General features: G+C 35.5%; 2 protein-coding genes and 1 long non-coding RNA gene across 3 annotated transcripts; 2 read left to right on the forward strand and 1 right to left on the reverse strand.

The window, feature by feature from the left end:
* Nucleotides 1-5,437: 5,437 nt before the first annotated feature.
* On the forward strand, nucleotides 5,438-7,333 carry LOC107812891 (putative calcium-binding protein CML16). Its single transcript, XM_016638070.2, has one exon. The coding sequence runs from the start codon at nucleotides 6,481-6,483 to the stop codon at nucleotides 6,961-6,963; it is 483 nt and encodes a 160-aa protein (XP_016493556.1). The 5' UTR covers nucleotides 5,438-6,480; the 3' UTR covers nucleotides 6,964-7,333.
* Nucleotides 7,334-13,254: 5,921 nt separating this feature from the next.
* LOC142172605 (uncharacterized) lies at nucleotides 13,255-14,604 on the forward strand. The gene is made up of 3 exons (XM_075236267.1): nucleotides 13,255-13,533; nucleotides 13,747-13,892; nucleotides 14,031-14,604. Exons 1-3 carry the CDS (start codon nucleotides 13,255-13,257, stop codon nucleotides 14,602-14,604), a joined length of 999 nt encoding a protein of 332 aa, XP_075092368.1.
* Nucleotides 14,605-15,113: 509 nt separating this feature from the next.
* Nucleotides 15,114-17,302, reverse strand: LOC142172817 (uncharacterized). Its single transcript, XR_012701787.1, has 2 exons — nucleotides 17,118-17,302; nucleotides 15,114-16,892 (listed from the first exon to the last, which is right to left on the reverse strand). It is a non-coding gene; the product is annotated as an uncharacterized LOC142172817 (long non-coding RNA).
* Nucleotides 17,303-19,584: the final 2,282 nt, after the last annotated feature.

A 19,584-nucleotide genomic window follows, 5' to 3' on the forward strand; every position in this document is an offset into this window, starting at 1 on the left:
CTCTGCTTAATGTTCTTATTGGACCACAAAGATCCATATGAACCAGTTCCATCGACCTGGTCGTGCTTACCACTTTCTTGCTTTTAAAAGAGGATCTTACCTGCTTCCCCCTTGTACAAGCCTCACAAAATTTGTCTTCCTTAAACTTGATGTTAGGAAGACCTATCACCAGGTCCTTGGAGACTAGTTTATTGGGTTGACTTAGACTTGCATGTCCAAGTCTTTTGTGCCAAAGGAAGGGATCATTGTCCAACACACTTAGGCAAGTGAGTTCATTTTCTGAAAGAGTGGACAGATCTACAATGTATATATTGTTTACTCTTTTTTCCTGCAAAACAATCTTGTCAATGGTAAGATTTATCAGAAAACATTTGGTAGAGGTGAATGCTACCAAGTTACCTTTGTCACACAGTTGTGATACACTTATTAGGCTATATTTCAAGCCATCAATCAAGTAGACATTCTCAATAGAATGTGAGTCTGTCTTATCTACCTTTCCAACCCCAATGATCTCACCTTTCTTACCATTTCCAAATGAGACATTACCTCTTTTGAGGTCCTCAAGTGAAAGGAACTGGTTATTGCTTCCAGTCATATGCTTTGAACAACCACTATCCATGTACCATATTTGGCTGTTTCCCTTCATTTGACCTACAAGAGAAAATCAGGGGTTAGTCTTAGGAACCCAAGCTAGTTTGGGTCCCTTTCTATAGGCAAAATGGTGAATCAAATTCTTTTTAACCCATCCTAGCAGCCTATTTTTCCCTTGAACAAAGGTTTTGTTCTTTTGACTGGCCTTTTCTTTGCATTACATTCACCTTTAAAGTGACTAGTCTTACCACAGTGTGTGCAGATTTTATTCTCGGAAAGTGTGATATACTTGCTTTTGGGACCCCACTTAGGTGCAGGGGTCCCATAGCCAAGTCCTCTCTTATTGCTACTATAATGTTCTTGTAGCCAAGATAGTGCATCAGAGGACTTGTTCCATTCATCCTTTTTGTACAACTCATCCTTCATTTTTCCTAGATTTTCTTCTAAGTTGAGATGTATGTGATTAGCTTTCTTTTTACCTGTTCCTAATTTCAGTTTTAAATTTTCAGATCTAAGCTCTAACACAGTGGTGTCAAGTTCAAGAACCTGGTTCTTCAATTCAGTATTTTTACTATCACTTTCACTAGCCCTGCGTTTCAGATTCTTGCACTTAGCTTTCAAGATTAAACATTCCTTAGATAGCTGTTTCTTTTCATTATTTATGATCTCAGACTCACCAATGGAATCTAGAAGTAACTCAGATAGCTTTTCTTTAGACCAAAAATTAATCTTGTCTTTGAGATGAATCACACTTACCTCTTTTTCATCATTTGATTCTCCAATGGCCATAACTGCTTGTTCATCTCCATCTTCATCTTCTGAATCCTCATTTGAGCTTTCTCCCCAGGCAGCAACCATAGCCTTCGTTGATCCTTTTTTTTTCTTGGGATGAATATGTTCCTTCTTCATATTCCTTTATTCAGCCCTTTCCTTCTTCCATTCTATTTTCCATTGAGGACAGTTTTTGATCATGTGGTCCGTCATACCACATTTGTAACAACTCTCGTTGGTATGTTTTTCAAGGACCCTTGGCTTGTTGTAAGTTTCACCTCTTGAAGAACCCTTTCCTCTCATTAGATACTTCTTGAAATCCCTCATGATCATAGCCATTTTATCTTCCTCTAGATCTGCACCTTCAGCAATTCTGAGAGACATGCTTCTTTCTTTCTTAGGAGCATCCATCTTCATGGTCTTCTTTCTCAGTTCATAGGCAGTGAGATTTCCAATCAACTCGTCCAACTTGAGAGTGGCAATGTTCTTCGATTCCTGAATAGCAGTAATTTTGCTTTCCCAAGTAACTGGCAGAACCCTTGTCAAAATTTTCTCAATCTTGTCTTCTTCAAGGATAATCCTTCCAAGAGACTTAAGTCCGTTTGTTAGTATTGTGAACCTTATATATATCTCTTGGATGGTTTCTCCTTCCTTCATGATGAAATTCTTATATTGAGAATACAACAGTGTTCCTCTTGATCTCTTCACTTGAGGAGTTCCTTCATGAGCCACTTGTAAAGTGTCCCAAATTTCCTTAGCAGTACTACAATTTTGAATTCTACTGTACTCATCTGGACCAAGTCCACACATAAGCCATTTCTTGTCCTTAGCATTCTTTTCCTACTTCTTCAAGTCCTCACTAGTATAATTAGCTCTAGTCTTTGGCACATCCACTCCTTCAGCATTATTCTTCGTGGTGGCCAGGGGACCATCAGTAACAATGTCCCAGAGTTCATAGTCTTCTCCGATGATATGATCTCCCATCTTGTTTTTCCACCAGGAGTAGTACTAGCCATTAAAGAGTGGAGGCCTCGCAGTGGATTATCCTTCCCAGTTTCCAGGTGGTGCACCCATCTTGATCTGTTCCTAAGGTGCTAACCTCTTTAAAGATAACCTGCTTTGATACCAATTAATGATACTTCAATACCACACAAAAGGGGGGTGATTTATGTGGTGCCCAATTTTTCGTTTAATCTGATTATAGAAGGACCTGGTTCTTCTATGTGTTCCAACTACTAATGTTGAGGAATTATAAATACAGAAATTAAAGAACACAGAGATTTTATGTGAAAAACACCTAGCTCAAAAAGTGAAAAAACCATGACCTACCTTCCAGTAGGATTTTCCCAAATTCTCCACTAAAATCACTGAGCCAAAAAATGCATTTACAAAAACTTTTTTGTAAACCTAGGATTAACTCTAATCCTATTGTAGCACACAACCTCAACTGTTGTGACAACTTTAAGTTAAAACTAACTTGAAAACTCTGAGTACCTAATACAATTGCTTCTAGATAAAGTTGAAAGGCACAATATGAAAACACCTACTACAATTGAACTAGAATAAAAGACAGACACTTGGAACTGGTTCTTCTATCTGGTTCAAGTAGCTTCAGGATTGCACGCTTGAATCACACATAAATTGCTTGCAAAATTGCGTTGCTATTTTGCTCTCAGTTCACGTTTAACTTCTGCTTATGTATATTACCTGTAAAAGAGAACAACACTAACATTTATGGAGTTAGTAATTAGAGATTGACTAAAATACTGATGCTACTCTTCCTTGGTGGAAGAGTTCTAGTTGGTATCATCCTCTAACTCTATCTATTTCTTAAACCGTGTTCTCTTTGTGTAATGAGTCTTTCTCCTTATCCAATATGCAACCTTTTCAATCAGGATCAGGAGATATCATTTCTGGTAAGTGAGGTTTATCTCTTTTTCGTGCATCTCACATGCTTGAGTTGACCATGTCTGTGGTTTACTAGGATAGACCTGGTCCATGTTTGAGTTCCTTTGTCAGTCTTCAAAACTCACCTTTACTTGGGCCAACAAATTATATGAATTACATGTTGCGGTTCTTCCTACTCATTTTTTCTATTTGCATCTCTTTCCCTGAAGTGGTTCTTAGCCTGATCACTGAGAAACTCTCGAAGATGACCCTCATTAAACAATCGAGCTACTTACTCCCTCAACTGCCTGCAGTCTTCAGTCTTATGGCCATGTGTGCCATGATATTTACACATCAAGCTTGGATTCCTTTGAGAAGGATCGGTTTGTATAGGCCTGGGCCATCTGGTATCTTTGATCTTTCCAATTGCTGACATGATCCCTGATGCATCTACACTGAAATTATACTCCGACAACCGAGGTGCTTCTGTGGGATCGGGATGTTTATCAAAACCATGCTTACTCATGAGTCCCCGAGAATTCTATCCTCGATCATTTCTCCGATCATTTCAATAGGGATTGCACCCCAAACTGCTGTTTCTTCTATTCGAGACATATGGCTAATACTGTTCCCTATTTGATTTTGGTTCCCTGTTTGTATCCCTCGGAGCTTTAACCGCCAATGTTTTTGGATGAATTGAGCCCGAGGGGATCGTCCTCGACCCTGATCTTCGATTGATAATGGTTATGTACATCTGCCCAAGTCACAGCTGGATACTCGACTAGATTTTGCTTCAACTGTCATGATGCGATCGAACTCTGCTCGTTCAATCCCTGCATAAAAGCTTGTGTTGCCCAATCATCCGAGACCAATGGTAATTCCATTCACTCCATTTGAAATCGGTATACAAACTCCCTTAGAGTCTCATCATTCCTCTATCTTATCTTAAAAACGTTTGATTTCCTTATCGCAACCTTTATAGCCCCGCCATGTACCTTTACGAAGGCGTCTGCTAACATAGCAAACAAATCGATAGAATTCGGCATCAAGTTGTGATACCAAATCATTGCTCCCTTTGACAAAGTTTCCCCAAATTTTTTCAACAAAACCGACTCGATCTCATCATCATTTAAGTCGTTTCCTTTAATCCCGCAAGTGTACGAGGTAATGTGTTCATTCGGGTTGGTTGTCCCACTGTATTTAGGTATATCACGCATACGAAACTTTTTAGGAATGGGCTTCGGAGCTGCACTCGGAGGGAATGGCTTTTGCACGAATTTTTTGGCATTCAAACCTTTCAAGACCGGGGGTGCCCCAGTATTTGATCAACACGGGAGTTATAAGTCTCCACTTTTTTGTCATTGTCCTTAATCTTTTTCTCCCCCGAATCGATTCTCTTGGTGAGTTCCTCGAGCATGCTCATAATCGTGGGATCAACCCCCGAGCCATTACCGTTTGATCTCTCTGGCACTGGTTCAGTTCGGCGAGTGACTTCTGATTCAACCGCACTTAGAGTTTTATGCTGACTTTGAAGCTGAGTGATAGCAATCTGTTGAGCTTGTAACATCTCAAATATTACTTGGAGGGTAACTCCCCCGTCTCCTATACCCTGTGTTCCTTGGCCACCAGATTGGACTTCCCCGCGTACACTTCCCCCGGGGTCTGCGTCTAAATCCGCATTCAAAAAAATGTGTGAACTAACATCTACTAGTTTCACATTTGGCACTTCCCCAGGGTTAATCGGTGGTACACTGGCTCCCGAAGCAGCTACATTGTTGTTTTCCCCATGAAATCCAAGACCATCATCGTCGTGTACGTGTGCGTTTTGTGAGTTTGACATGTTGTATCCTGAGAACAAAAATTCTTGACAAGAACAAGTGTGAAAATAACATGTGTTATCAGAATCAGTACTGAAATAACCACTATCATCTTTAGCTTCACGGTGGGCGCCAAATTGTTTACCTCGAAAATATGAGTAACAATTGAACTTGTTGGTGATTTTAAAGATACGTGATTTAATTCAATACTAATTAATAACCAAGAAATCTAACGTATAGATTAAGGAAGTAAGTAAAATCAAACCATTATGCAAGACAATCTCGATCTCGAGCTAGGGTGGCCTCGAGGTTGGTCAAGAATAATAAAGTAAGAGCAATCAAGTAAAGAGACAATTATGATGAGTAATGAACAAGAAAGTAAGTGAGTATATTCTTTTGCCAATGATTGATGATAATTAAAAATGATTGGGGTCCCCTTTATATAGTAGGGAAACCCTAAATAAGGTATATTTCTATTTACAGTAAAGAATCTTATTGGGAGAGTTATCTAACCGCCTAGTACGAATTTGTACTAACCCGTACAAATCTATTTCGGAATTTACGCCATGATCTTGGAGCAGTGGCAGGAATCTTGCTCTTTCTGTTACAAACCCATAACATCATCATCTCGGGGTTGGTCATATCCGGCTCCGATATTCCTTGAGCACTTAGATCTTCGAACCTCGTATTCTGCCTTCGAGCTCGAGCTCGGTCTATATTGAACTTGTTCTGAATGCGACCTTTTGAGCCTACAAAATCGGGGGCATATGATTTTGACCGTGTACACATTCCTTGAGGTGTGACCTTCTCCCAACCCTTCGTGAGCGTGTTCGTTAACGTTTTCACCAACCATATTGAATGACAAACCTGTCATTTTAAACAGCAGCCAGGAAAGAATGCAATCAATACCGTAAGTTAGTGATCATTAATTCGTAAAAAGAAAAAGAACATAAAAATAAACAGGTTAACATCTATGATAAGAAATTTGATCTTATCCAAAACTAGTAGTTTAAGAGTTCCAATAAAACTTACCTAGATCCAAGAATTACGTTAAACCAATAATCACACTCTTTTATATCACAATAAATAAATATATAGGCAAGTATTTTCCTCTAGAATTTCCTTCTCCCACCCCATCCCCATCCCCAACGTCAACTATTTCCTTTCTCTTTCCTCCACTTGCTCTCTTTTCCCAGTTCCTCACACGGTTTGTCTTTACATCACTAAATCCAAAACAAACAAAAAAACACAACTTCACACATCTTGCTTTCTTCTCTCCTTTCTTCTTTCTCTTTAATTTCTCACACACTATAGATATATTCTTCTGAATACTAAGCTACCATTACGAGTTCAATATATATCATTATTCTGAATAATAAGATATTATTACGAGCGCAATATATACGGCGTAATTATGGCTACTCTTCAATCGGATCAACACAAACAGCTAAAGGAAATATTCACGCGATTTGATCTTGATCGTGATGGCAGCCTCACTCAGCTAGAACTAGCCGCTCTCCTCCGTTCATTAGGCCTCAAACCCACAGGAGATCAAATCCACATATTGTTAGCCAACATGGACAACAATGGCAACGGATTCATTGAATTCGACGAGCTCCTAAATGCCATATTACCCGACTTGAATGCAGAAATCTTGATAAATCAAGAACAACTCATGGAGGTTTTCCGATCATTCGATCGTGACGGTAATGGCTACATCACGGCGGCTGAGTTGGCTGGATCAATGGCTAAAATGGGTCGTCCGTTAACGTATAAAGAGTTGTCTGATATGATGCAAGAAGCTGACACGAATGGTGATGGTGTTATTAGTTTTAATGAGTTTGCTAATATTATGGGAAGATCTGCAGCTGATGTTCTTGGTTTAACTGTCTCCTAATTAAATGGTGGTTTATTTAGAGCGGTTTTTCGGTATGTTAATTATAATGTGGCTTTTTGGTCATTTTCGTCTGACATGGTATCATTAATTAACGTTAAAAGTTGTTGGTTGATCCGTTTGTAGAAGATGATTTTGATAGTTTTAGACTCGGTCTAATTGATGACCTTTGTGGTGTGTTATTGTATTTTCTGGATTGATTTGTTTCGTTGCGTCTTCTTCTTAATTTCTTTTTCTTTTAGTTTTTGTGTATTTTTGAGGTCAAATAATTATTGGATCCTTGTAATGACCAAGGTTTGTCAATGTCAAAGTATTTTGAGGTTATGGGAGCCTCAATTAACGTGTATATATGATTCAAGAAGATTCGCCAAAATTTATCTTTTTAACTTTTGTCATTATTTTTATCGACATGGATTTGTTTATATGGGTATGCATGAAAAGTCAAGAGGGGTTTCATTTGGACCACTTGTATGACATAAGACAAACATACATTCATCTCCTCAACATCTTAACAGGTACTGGTTGTATTTAATTTGTGCATTGATTTTTTCCTAGCATCTTCCTCTTAGTTTTTATTTTTCTTGTTTCTTTTAGCTTTTGTGTATTAGAGAAGGATAATAACACTTATTTTGTCATTGCTTTTTATGGGCATATGCATGAAAAATAAGAGGGTGTTTTAATTTATTTTGGACCTACTTGTACATCATGAAACTAACATTCCTCCCCTCTAGATCTTAGTAAGTGACTCGATATTTTGGACGTAAATTAATGATAATATAACTAGATTTTAGATATTAACGGAAAAGGTCCAATAATATCCTTAAACTATTGGATATAGCTCAATTTTGTCTTCTGTTTGCAAAATGGGCCATTAATATCCCTCACGTTCGCAAACTGGACCAATAATGCCTTCATTTTAACGGCAATCCACATAAGCCTTCTCAAAGGCATTAATTAGCTGATGTGGCATCCACATAAGCGGATCTCAAGCCTGCTCCAATAACCCATTAGTCCATAAAACAAATACCTAGTTATCAATCATATATTATTGGACCTTTTCCCATTTTTCCCATCATAAAATATAAGATCAAATATAACAAATAAGCCTGATCATGAAATCGCAAACCAAAATTACAGAAAAAAAAAAGAATGAAAAATAACAACAAGAAGAAGAACAATCAATCAAAATCCAGAGAAAAATAAGAATAAAAATTTCAGACTCAGATGCTACAGTATCATCATCTTCAGAAAAAGAGGAACAAGAAAAGAGATCATCAAAAAAGAAGCCAAAGCTCCCTGTTCATGAAAACTTTCAAGGTAAGGTAAAGACTGGATTTGAAAAAGAAAATGGGGAGAATATTGTGCTGAATTTAGAAACCCATTTAACAATTGAAAAAGGTCCAATAATATTTGATTGATAACTGGGTATTTGTTTTATGGGCTAATGGGTTATTGGAACAGGCTTAAGAGAGATCCGCTTATGTGGATGCCACGTGGATGCTTTGTCAGCTAATTAATGCCTTTGAGAAGGCTTATGTGGACTGCCGCTAAAATGAAGGCATTATTGGTCCATATATTAATGGCCCAATTTGCTAACGGAGGATAAAATTGAGCTATATCCAATAATTTAAGGATATTATTGAACCTTTTCCGGAGATATTAATTACATGTTCTTGAAGATTCCTTTTGCCGTCGATCGAGATAAACAAATTAAATTTCAAACTGTAACCTACTCTTCTTTGACCGCCGCAGGAATCATCTTTCTAATTTCCCTATATATCTGGATTTATTATTGAAATCTGCAATAATTTACAAAAGAATGCACATGGTATAGCTGGAGAACAAAGAAACGGGAATTTCATTTAATATCTTAATCTCTCACTTAATAATTTTGGTCCTCCTAACCCATGGCGCAGAGCTATATATGGTGAAGAGAGTTTAATTGAATCCCTATGGAAAACTTATACAGCAAATTTAGGTAAAAGAAATTTTATTTTTATGTATATATGAAACTTGTTGAATCCCCTTTATATAATAAAAACTTGTAATGTTGCGCCCTTTTTTTCCTAAAAGAAAAGGAATTATATATATATATATATATATATAAAATCTTTCTCCTATGTTGGCAAAAGGAAAGGTGGAACCGTTGTAGAATTGTAGTGTATGTATGCCACCGGCAAGCAGAAGATAATTGAAACAAAAAAAGGTACAGTAACGCCACTTTGTAAAACAAAGTGTATAAAGAATTTTTTTATTTTGTGACTCATATAACTGACACTAGTTATATAAGATATTTTTTTTGTGGTTCAGATTTTTGTCAACTCAGAAGTGTAAGATTGTGGTTCATAAATTTGTGAGATAAAAAGGAGCCTCACACAACTAATGTCAGTTGTGCCAATATCAATTGTGTGAGACACACAATAAAACTTCTCGTGTATAACTGTTCGAAGTAGGGGTGTACATATGTTGGGTTGGTTCGAATTTTACAATTACTAAACCAAACCAATTGTGTCGGGTTATTAAATTTAAAGACCAAGCCAAATCAATAAAATTCGGATTTTTCAATCTCGGGTTTTTTCGGGTTTTAAGATTATTCGGGTTTTTCCTCGTAAAATCTTCGTAGAACAAAACGTATAACTTTTGCTTAAAATATTTCTTTAACCCTAGTGTAAGATACAACTATTTAAAGTACATTTCAAGAAAATAATACAAAATATGAGATGTATCATGACATTATCCTAAAATATTTAACAATAAAGACACTAAATTATGTAATATAAATATTCCTAATTAAATAATAAAAATAAACATAATCTAAAAGTATTAAGTCATGCTAAAATAAGTAGACTAATAAGGAAGTATTAGTTACATGACTAAACGCTAAAGAAAAAATAAAAATAAGTTATGCATTTTTGTCTAAATTATTGCAAAACAAAAAATAGATATTCAATACATTCCCGTTTGTAGTACTGAATTGAATGTTTTTTGTTAGCATTAATATAGAATTGATTTTAGTTTGGACTTTTGTTAGCATTATCTAATTTACTAATATTAATTACTATAAAACTTATTGGATTCCAAGTTTATATAGAAAGGCCGACTGATCAGCAAAACAATTATGAATTCCAAGATAGTACAACAAAAAGGTTATGTAAATAAAATACTCAATTATAAAATTTACGTAGTAGTTAGTAAAAAGGAAAAAAAACAAAGGAAAAGGAAAATAACAACCCCTAGTAGTTGCTCATGCAAAATAATAGCTATAAGAGAGACATCTCTTTAGCTAGAAAGAGTTCAGTAGTAAGACACATATTAATTCAGAAGTTGTACCAACAAATCATAAACTATGAAATCATCAAAGATTTGATATATATATACACATTTTACATGTAATTTATGTAATATTTTCACGAATGGTGGATCCGCCACTACATCAGTATAGTTTTAAATTTTAATTAAAACTTCACTTTTCCGTAGAAATTATGACTAGCCCCTTGTAGAACCCCTATTAAAGCATAATAATTTTTTAAAAACTATTTAAAGTTTAGTCAATTTTGATAATTTCATATTGAACTTGTTTTCTTCTTCTATTTCTGCGGACCTTCAGTTTGAAGTTGGGCTTCATCAAATCTAACTTCATATTTAAAGTGAGATATTCGGTTATGAAATTAGACTCTGCCAAAGTCTAACTTCAGACCTCATATCTAAATTATTCGAACTTCTTCACACCTGAGGTCTATTGAGTTCTTGAAGAGGATTGAGTTCTGACTCATTCTTTCTTAGAACACACACACACTGAACTAGACACTAAAGTACTGATGAAGTGTTCAAATATATTAGTCCAAAGACTTCAAGTAAAGCCCCAGAAAATGGGCAAAGAAATTGAGAATCTTCTATAACAGTAAAGAGTCCACACTTTTCTCAATTCCTTGTATTTTTCCCTTGAGAAATATTATAAAAGCTCGAAAGATAGGCTTAAACAGAGTCCAACTTAAGATTCGAAAGTTTGAATTCAAAACTTTAAATTCGTGATTTCAACTTCATACCGACATGTCTGATATTCATTATGAGACAACTAAACTTTTAAACACTTTTTAAATTTTGACTATTCATTAAGTACGGGGGTCCTAAAAATGGTTATTTGTTCATTTCACCCATTTTTTCCAGTGGAACTGCATCTATTGGACAATGTAATGAAAGACAATCAAAACCAAATAATATCCCAATTTGTGATATGATTTTTCTGTCTGTATGACCAATCAACTTAGGTTACTGAAGGCCGAAGCAGCGATTAAAATGGGTCCAGTCCATGTTCAACCTAATGCAGCAATATTTAAAAGTGAGACACGTTTTACCTGATAGAGCCTTAATACCAAGTCCAGATCGTGGTTGAGCTTAATAAGTGTTGGGCCTTTCCTTATTGGGCCATCTTTCATTTTTATATGGAATTTTTACCTCCTATATCAAAGGTTAACGCCTTATTTATTTTAAATAAATTATATTCTATAGATACCTTTTAAGGTTTATAGCAAAATATTTAATTTTGGTTACCTCCTAGCCCTAAGCCACTAAATACGCTAATCGGTTACAATATTTTCCTTCTTTCTCTACTTTGATACATCCCATTCTCTTCCTCCATCCCATTAAAATTTCCAATTTTCTTCCTCTTCTCTGTCTAGCCAACAATTCTTTCCCTTTCATAAAACAACCAAATTCCTTACGAAATATTCGAAGACCAAGAGGAGTAAACGAAGCTGTTCAACTGAAGCTGTTCAAGCCAATATCTTTCTACATTGATTTGGGAGTACAGAAGTGAGGCAAGGCAAGGAAAACCCTACATCTGAACTTGAATTAGAATTGAAAGGCTTAAGGTTAGGGCACAAATGAGTAGAAATAGCGATTTTCTCCATTTTGGAGTAGAAATTGAGAGGAAAAGAGGGAATCTAGGGAAAAAGGACCTTTTCTTTTTTGGGTTCTTGATTTGGTTCTACTTATCCTCCAGCTCGACGAGACAACATTAGGGTTGTTGTTGAACAAATACGACGGAGTTTGGGGCTGAGCAACTTGAATTTTCTGTTAATATATTTCAATGTATCTCGTTGTATTTCCATGTATTTCACTGTATTCATTGTCTTTTTTTCATTGTATTTCAATGTATCCCGTTGTATTCTATGTATTTTATTGTATTCACTATCTCGCTATATGCCATGAATGTATTCATAAGTTTTTTTAATTAATATAATTTATGTATTCAGATGTATTATATAATTTCTCTGAAGATTGCTATGTTTTGGGGGTATTTTTCGGTTGAGAATCTTTTTTATAACTGAAAATACAAAATTTGTGTGTTATAATTGAGCTTGTTGAATTATATTAGGAGTCTATTATTTAATTGATTTACTTTCCGTTTTAAAAACAGTGTAATCCCCTATTTCACGTCGTGAATACAGTCGAATACAATAATCTGTCCAGCTGTAATCCCATGTTTCACTCCATGAATACAGTCGAATACACTCGAATACAACACCTGATTAGCTAGACTTCCCTGATTCACGCCTATTTTTGCTATCGTATTCATGAATACAATAACTTAAATACATCAAATACATCTTATAACTACAAAAATATATCTATAATCCGTAATATAGTAAATGATATCTATAGATGGCTAATTACTACTAAAAGATGGTGCTTTATGAAAATTTCTCTTTTTATATTTCAGGAAAGCGACCCTTGCCCGGATAGTTTCAATTTTAGTAACATTCATTTGTACATATAAATAGAGTTAGTTGACTCTATTTTTAATTAATGGATCAATTTCTATTTACTCTATTGTCTCTCAGTTTTTCTCTCTCACCGACTTAGGCGATTAGGGTTTTCAACTTGATCCAACTCTCAAATTCCTTATTGATTTCATAGGTTAACATGTTATCAGAACGTCGATCCGAGTTGTCCGCAATGCTCTTCATCATTTCATCGATTTATTTTCTTTAGTTTCGTCAGTCACGATCTTCCCCGACAATTTTGATGGTTCAGACAATGTTTGGGGTTTTCTACAAATTTTGCCTCTGCAAGATCAGGTTTCACTTTCCTTGAGTTCAATCAAGGAATTCCGGTAACATTTCTTCGATTCCACACAGTAATTGATAGATTGTTCAAATTTGTGCCCTAATTTTGATAATGGTTCATATATGTGTCTGATCTTCTGTGTACTTGATATGAAACGTTGGGTTTGAAACTTTGTTGTATATGTCAAATAGTTTCAATCTCTATTTTTAACTTTGAATTGTACACATGGTCCTAGACTTGACTCCTACCTCATCACCTACCTCTACTACAATTCTCCCTAACACCTCACTTGATCCTTCTCATCCGTTGTATGTGCATGTATCAGATAATCCGGGAGTTACACTGGTAACTGTCCCTTTCTCTAGTACTGGGTATGTATCTTGGAGAAAGAATGTTCTTATTGCTCTATCTGCTAAGAACAAGACTGGTATGGTTAATGGGAGAATCACTCAGTCATCTCCTGACTCTCCTTTGTATGATCACAGGCTAAGATGCAATAACATGGTATTTGCATGGTTGAGTAATTCAGTCTAGGGAAATTGCTGACAGTGTACTTCACCGTCACTACTAAAAATTAGGTTTTAGCTATGGTCAAATTCTGTAGCTAAATAGAAAAATCCATCGCTAATCTCATATAGCGACGGATTAACAACAGATTATCAAGAATTTATGTTAGCTAAAAGCATTTTAGTGACAGATTAGCGACGACATTCGTAGCTGATTAACAACAGATTATCAACGGATCTTTGGAAGGATGTAGATGAGAGATATGGTCAATCTAATGCTAGTAGATACTACCAAATTCAAAGAGAAATTGGTGGAGTCTCTCAGGGTTCTAGTGACATTGCTAGTTATTACACTAGGTTAAGAAAATTGTGGGATGAGTTAAAAACTACTTCATTTGGGCCAGCTTGTACCTGTGGAGCAGAACCATAGTGCAATGAAGGACAAAAGCTCATTCATTTTCTTACTTGGTTGAATGAAACATACTCCAATGTTAGAAGTAACATCCTCATGATGATTCATGTGCCTTCTTTGAGTAAAGCCCATTCAATGTTACTACATGATGAAAGTCAAAGGGAAGTTCAAGTTTCAAGATCTCCATTTCTTTCTGAATCAACTTCCTTTCATGCCAAATGCACTCTTGTTCAAAATACTTCAACAAATAAGTCCTACTCTCAGAAAATCAGTTTTGAGAATAAAAGGTCAAACATTGTGTGCAAATACTGTAGAAAACCTGGTCATTCTGTTGACAAGTGCTATAGGCTGCATGGGTTCCCTCATGACTTCAAATTTACCAAAGGGCAGAAGGTTGTAGCATGTGTTCAGCTTGATGACCCTAGAACTGATTCCTTTTCAGCTCCTGAAGCTCTACCTGGAAGTCCAGTTCATGGGTTCAGTAAAGAGCAGTATCAACATCTCATGAGTCTATTCCAACAGTCTCAAATTTCTGCTGCAACTCAGAATCCCAGTATTGCCTTTTGTGCTATGGGAGCTTTTGCAAGTGTATTTTGTCGTTTTGCTGTGTATTATGTTGCTTTATGTTGTGTTTCTCAATTAAAGGTTAATACTTGATTCTAGATTCAGGAGCTACCAACCATATGATCCCACATAAAGAACTCCTACACAATATTCAACCATTACCTTGTCCTTACTTAGTAACACTACCAAATGGTTACAAAGTAAAAGTCAATTGCACTGGTTCTTTAAAACTGTGTAATGATCTCATTTTAGTAAATGTTCTTTTAGTTCCTTCCTTTCAGTTCAATTTTAATTTTTGTGCCACAGTTAGTTGATCAATTTCAATGTACAACCCTATTTACCAATATCTCTTGTTGTATCAGGTCCCTTCACTGAAGAGGCCACTAGAAATTGGTAGAGATGCTAATGAGTTGTATATCATTCATTCAGATCTCATTGTGGGACAGTCTATTTCATCTGTAAATACCATATCAGCTATCTCTTCATCTCTTAAATGTGATTACAGTGCTTGTACAACTACTTATAATCATGTTTCTTCTATCAATAAAGCCGATCTTTTCTGGCATAAAAAACTAGGGCATATGCCATTTAATAGAATGAAATTTATTTCAGTTCTTTCTGATAAATTGTCTTCAAAATAATCCTTTATTTTTCATGTTTGTCCCTTATCTAGGCAACAAAGACTCTCATTCCCTAATAACACTATCAAGTCCACTCACTCCTTTCAACTTGTACATATTGATCTATGGAGTCCTTATCATACAAGGACATATAATGGGTTTAGGTATTTCTTAACTATTGTTGATGATTTTTCAAGAGTGACCTGGATACACTTATTTTCTTGTAAGAGTAATGTTTTTTTTTTATTATCAAAGCCTTTGTTTCCATGGTCCATAATTATTTTAACTTTAAAGTTCAAATAATTAGGTCTGATAATGCATTTGAGCTAGGCTCCAATGCTCAAATCTCATCCTATTTTGCTGATTCTGGGATTTTTCACCAAACCACAATTCCCCACACTCCTCAACAAAATGTGGTTCTTGAGAGGAAACACAAACATCTCTTGGAAACATCAAGAGCACTTTTATATCAATCTAAACTACCTATCAAATATTGGGGTGATTGTGTGCTTACTGCCACCTACCTGATCAACAGGTTTCCCTCTAGTGTTTTACACAACTTGTCATCTTTTGAGAAACTTCATGGTCATCCTCCTACATATTCTCGTCTAAGAACCTTTGGTTGTCTTTGCTTTGCTACCTTGCCAAAGGTGGGTATGGATAAATTCCAACCTAGAGCATCTCCATGTGTTTTTCTAGGTTATCTTTTAGGAAAGAAAGGGTATAAGTTGCTCATCTTACATCTCATTCCATCCTATTTTCTAGGGATGTCATTTTTCATGAGCATATCTTCCCTTATCATTCTTCATCTCCTTCCCCTGTTTTTCTCATTTCACCTGATCCCTTTATAGACATTTCCCCTACAACTGCAACTTCTGCACCTTCACCTGTTCAGGTTCTTCAAGCTGCTTCACTAGTGGCTTCTTCTTCTTCTCATACTCCTCATTCCTCTTCTCCTCCTCCTACTCCTACCCTTTCTACAGTACCCGATAGGAGATCCACTAGATATTCTAACACACCTACCTATCTTCAAGACTATGTCTACTACACAGCCATTCCCACTTTTCCTGTGAATTCCAAGGTTACCTCTACTAAGATTTATATGCATGAACCTCAGTTTTACCATCAAGCAGCACCCCATCCTGCCTGGCAGGATGCTATGGTTAAAGAATTTCAAGCCTTGCAGGCAAATCAGATTTGGGACATTGTTCCTTTGCCTCTAGGAAAGAAGGCCATACCATGAAAATGGGTATATAAAATCAAACAAAGGTCTAATAGTTCAATTGAGAGATACAAGGCAAGATTAATGATTAGAGGTGATTCTCAGAAAGAGGGCATAGACTATTTTGAAACTTTCAATCCAGTTGTCAAAATCACAACTATTAAGTGCCTTCTCACCTTAGCAGTCAAGCATGGTTGGGCAGTCCACCAATTGGATGTCAACAATACTTTCCTACATGGTGATCTCATAAAGAGGTGTACATGAAAATCCCTTTGGGCTTGACTATTGCTCCTTCTTCCTCTGATCCTTCTTTAGCCTGCAAATTGAAGAAATCTCTCTATGGTCTAAAGCAGGCTTCTAAACAATGGTTTCCAAAGCTCTCCCAATCTCTTCTTTTCAGAGGTTACTTCCCTAGCAAGAATGACTCCTCTTTATTCACCAAAATCACTTCCTCCTCCATTATTATTTTGGTAGTCTATGTGGATGATATCCTTTTAGCCATCCACTGCCACGGCCCAGACGAGAGCTTAAATTTGCCCCTAATAAAAGAGAAACAAATGAGAGGTTTTTGTTCTATTCGATTACTAGTAAACAAATTTCTTCCATCCATTATAGTTAGTTAGTATTATCTATAGTAATTTGTTAATACTCGTTGCCACATGACAAAATAATTATGATAATTTGCTTAGCATATAGACATCATCACATGACAAAATAATATACGCGTGATAATTTCAGCTCTCAGCTACGTACGTTACATTTACCTTGCTCAATTTGACCATGCCACTGTTGACTAAGTCATGTCTAACAACCTCCAATCCCATACATTGTCGATCGTCCAACCATTAATCCCTGCTAGTGTCAGTTCTAATGATTGTTGTTGAATTTTTTAGCATCCACAATGAGTAGTTGTACCAATTGTTACTCAGCATATACTACCATCCGCAACGGGAAAGAAAAGAGAAAAAAGGAATGTATGGATGGAAAATTAAGGAAAGAAACTCATGTCGAGAAAGATACTTGACTCCTGTGGTGGATATAGCATTAGCAGCATATGTGGTTACACCTATTGTCTGGCTCTCCAATAATACAAGCATACATGTGTGTGTATTATCTCTTTGTCGATTTATATGGCGCTCTTTTCATTTTTAAATGCTCCAAAATTTTGACAGAATCCCTATTGACCTTTACAATTTTCAACTGATTAAAAGTACCGATTAGATTTTGTTTAATTTGATTTGGTATTGAGTTAAAAAATCCAAACGAGACCAACATATAAAAATATAATTTATATATATACTTTAAGACTTTATATAGAATTTTCTTTAAAAAAATATCTAGAAATATTTGGGATCCTCTCATGGGTGCAATATTTAATAGATCTATGAAGTACGCCCATTTTTATTTACTTTAAATAATAGGATGTATCATCACTTTCTTATCAAGTGTTATTGAAATATGTAATCTCTTTTTTCTTCCATATTCATATGTCAAAATCTGTTAAATTCTTAAATCTTTTTCGAATTCGAAGAACCTTCCTTTCACGAGTTAATCCGGACACAAGCGATTAACCTTGAAAGCGTACATTAACGAAAAATTATTATTAGACGATTAAGAAAATATTTTATAACTATCATGTGTTACTAAAAAAATTACCCGTAAGAATATTTTAATAGATGTTGTCAGTTTTTACAATTTTTACTAAAAATATATTTATTTATCAAAACTTTATTTATAATTTTAATAAAGTAAGATTGAAATAATATCATGTAACAAAAAAATTCAAAAAACCCGATAAAATCAAACTAATCCAAATTGATATAGTTGGTTTGGTTTGATTTGATAAACCTCGAACCAATATGTCAAATAAATAATGTTTATTACTCCAGAGTTATGGGTGAGGTATTAAAGGGGACGATTTGGCTGTGCCATGGATCAAGGTTGGTGACTTTGTCAGGATGGTAGGATTTACGGATCTATGTCACATGCATTTGCCTTCTTGTCTTTTGCTTTGTGCCTTTAGGGGTCAACATCTCCAAAAGAACATATATTAGCTGTAATCGTACTAAACGGTACGTGGGTACATTACATTCCCTCTTACTTTTCATGCTAATTAAGATGCTCCACACACTTCTTAATTTCCGTACTCCAACACTGTACCCTTCCTTTTTCATTAAGCCATATGACTCGATCCAAGTATTCCACCTTCTTCTTTTTCGATGAGACAGTGTTTATTGATCTCATTAATTTAAATTTATATCAAATAAATTCAAACTCAAAACCGTTGATTAAGATTAGAGCGAAAACTCAATATTTTATTACACCCTTTGGCTGCAGTGTTGGACACTTCAGCAAAAACTGCTCCATAAGTCTTTGCCTATACGAAGTTTCAACCTTAAAAATATTATGCAAGTATGGTTTCTTCAACATTGTATGGATATTTCCGTGCTATTTTTCACCTTTGATCTTCAGTGATCTCCAAGTTAATTAGAATGAAAATAATATTATTGAATTGATTAAATTTAGAAAAAAGGTATGTATAGGGTAAAAGATGTTCATATTAAATGCTCGCATAATAAAGCGACACGTGGAGCAGAAGGCTGAAGGCAATCAGGTGCGAAGACAACTATCTCGTTTGTTCCCGAAGGGAATGATGTTCATGAAAGCGAGATAAATGTCTGTCATCTGGTAGCATTTAATAGAGAATATTCTATTGTTTAACTAAAAAGTGGAATTTCGGTTAAAGCCTTAATTTAGAAGAACTCGGGTTACTGATAATCAAAGAATGAATAAAGGAAAATGATTTTGCCAATAAGATAATTAGAAGAAAACAAAATAAACCAATGTATTCAGATAGTATTTTGTGTCCTTACAAATGATCCATTCTCTTCCTTTTATAGCTATCTCCAAGTTATACGTTATGCCTTTGTCATAATAAGGCCATTATAGACAATTAAAGACATTAAATGCTACGTTACATAATCATTGTGATTCAATACAGATTCCCTAACGTTTTTAGTATTTAATGCTTATTAAATACTGTATCTGTACTCTCTTATGCTGTCAGATTCATTCTCCTTGATTTTTGGATTAAATAGGTACGAGCGTTGAGTCTTCTGAATAACCGCTCGTGTCTCTTCATGTGCCTCTACTCGTATCTGTTGCAACTCGTGCCTCTTTGCCAATCATAACTCTTTTGACCAGTCTACGTATCATGAAACGTCATCTTCC

The sequence above is a fragment of the Nicotiana tabacum genome, chromosome 18 (genome assembly GCF_000715075.1).
Source record: "Nicotiana tabacum cultivar K326 chromosome 18, ASM71507v2, whole genome shotgun sequence".
Classification (NCBI taxonomy): domain Eukaryota; kingdom Viridiplantae; phylum Streptophyta; class Magnoliopsida; order Solanales; family Solanaceae; genus Nicotiana; species Nicotiana tabacum.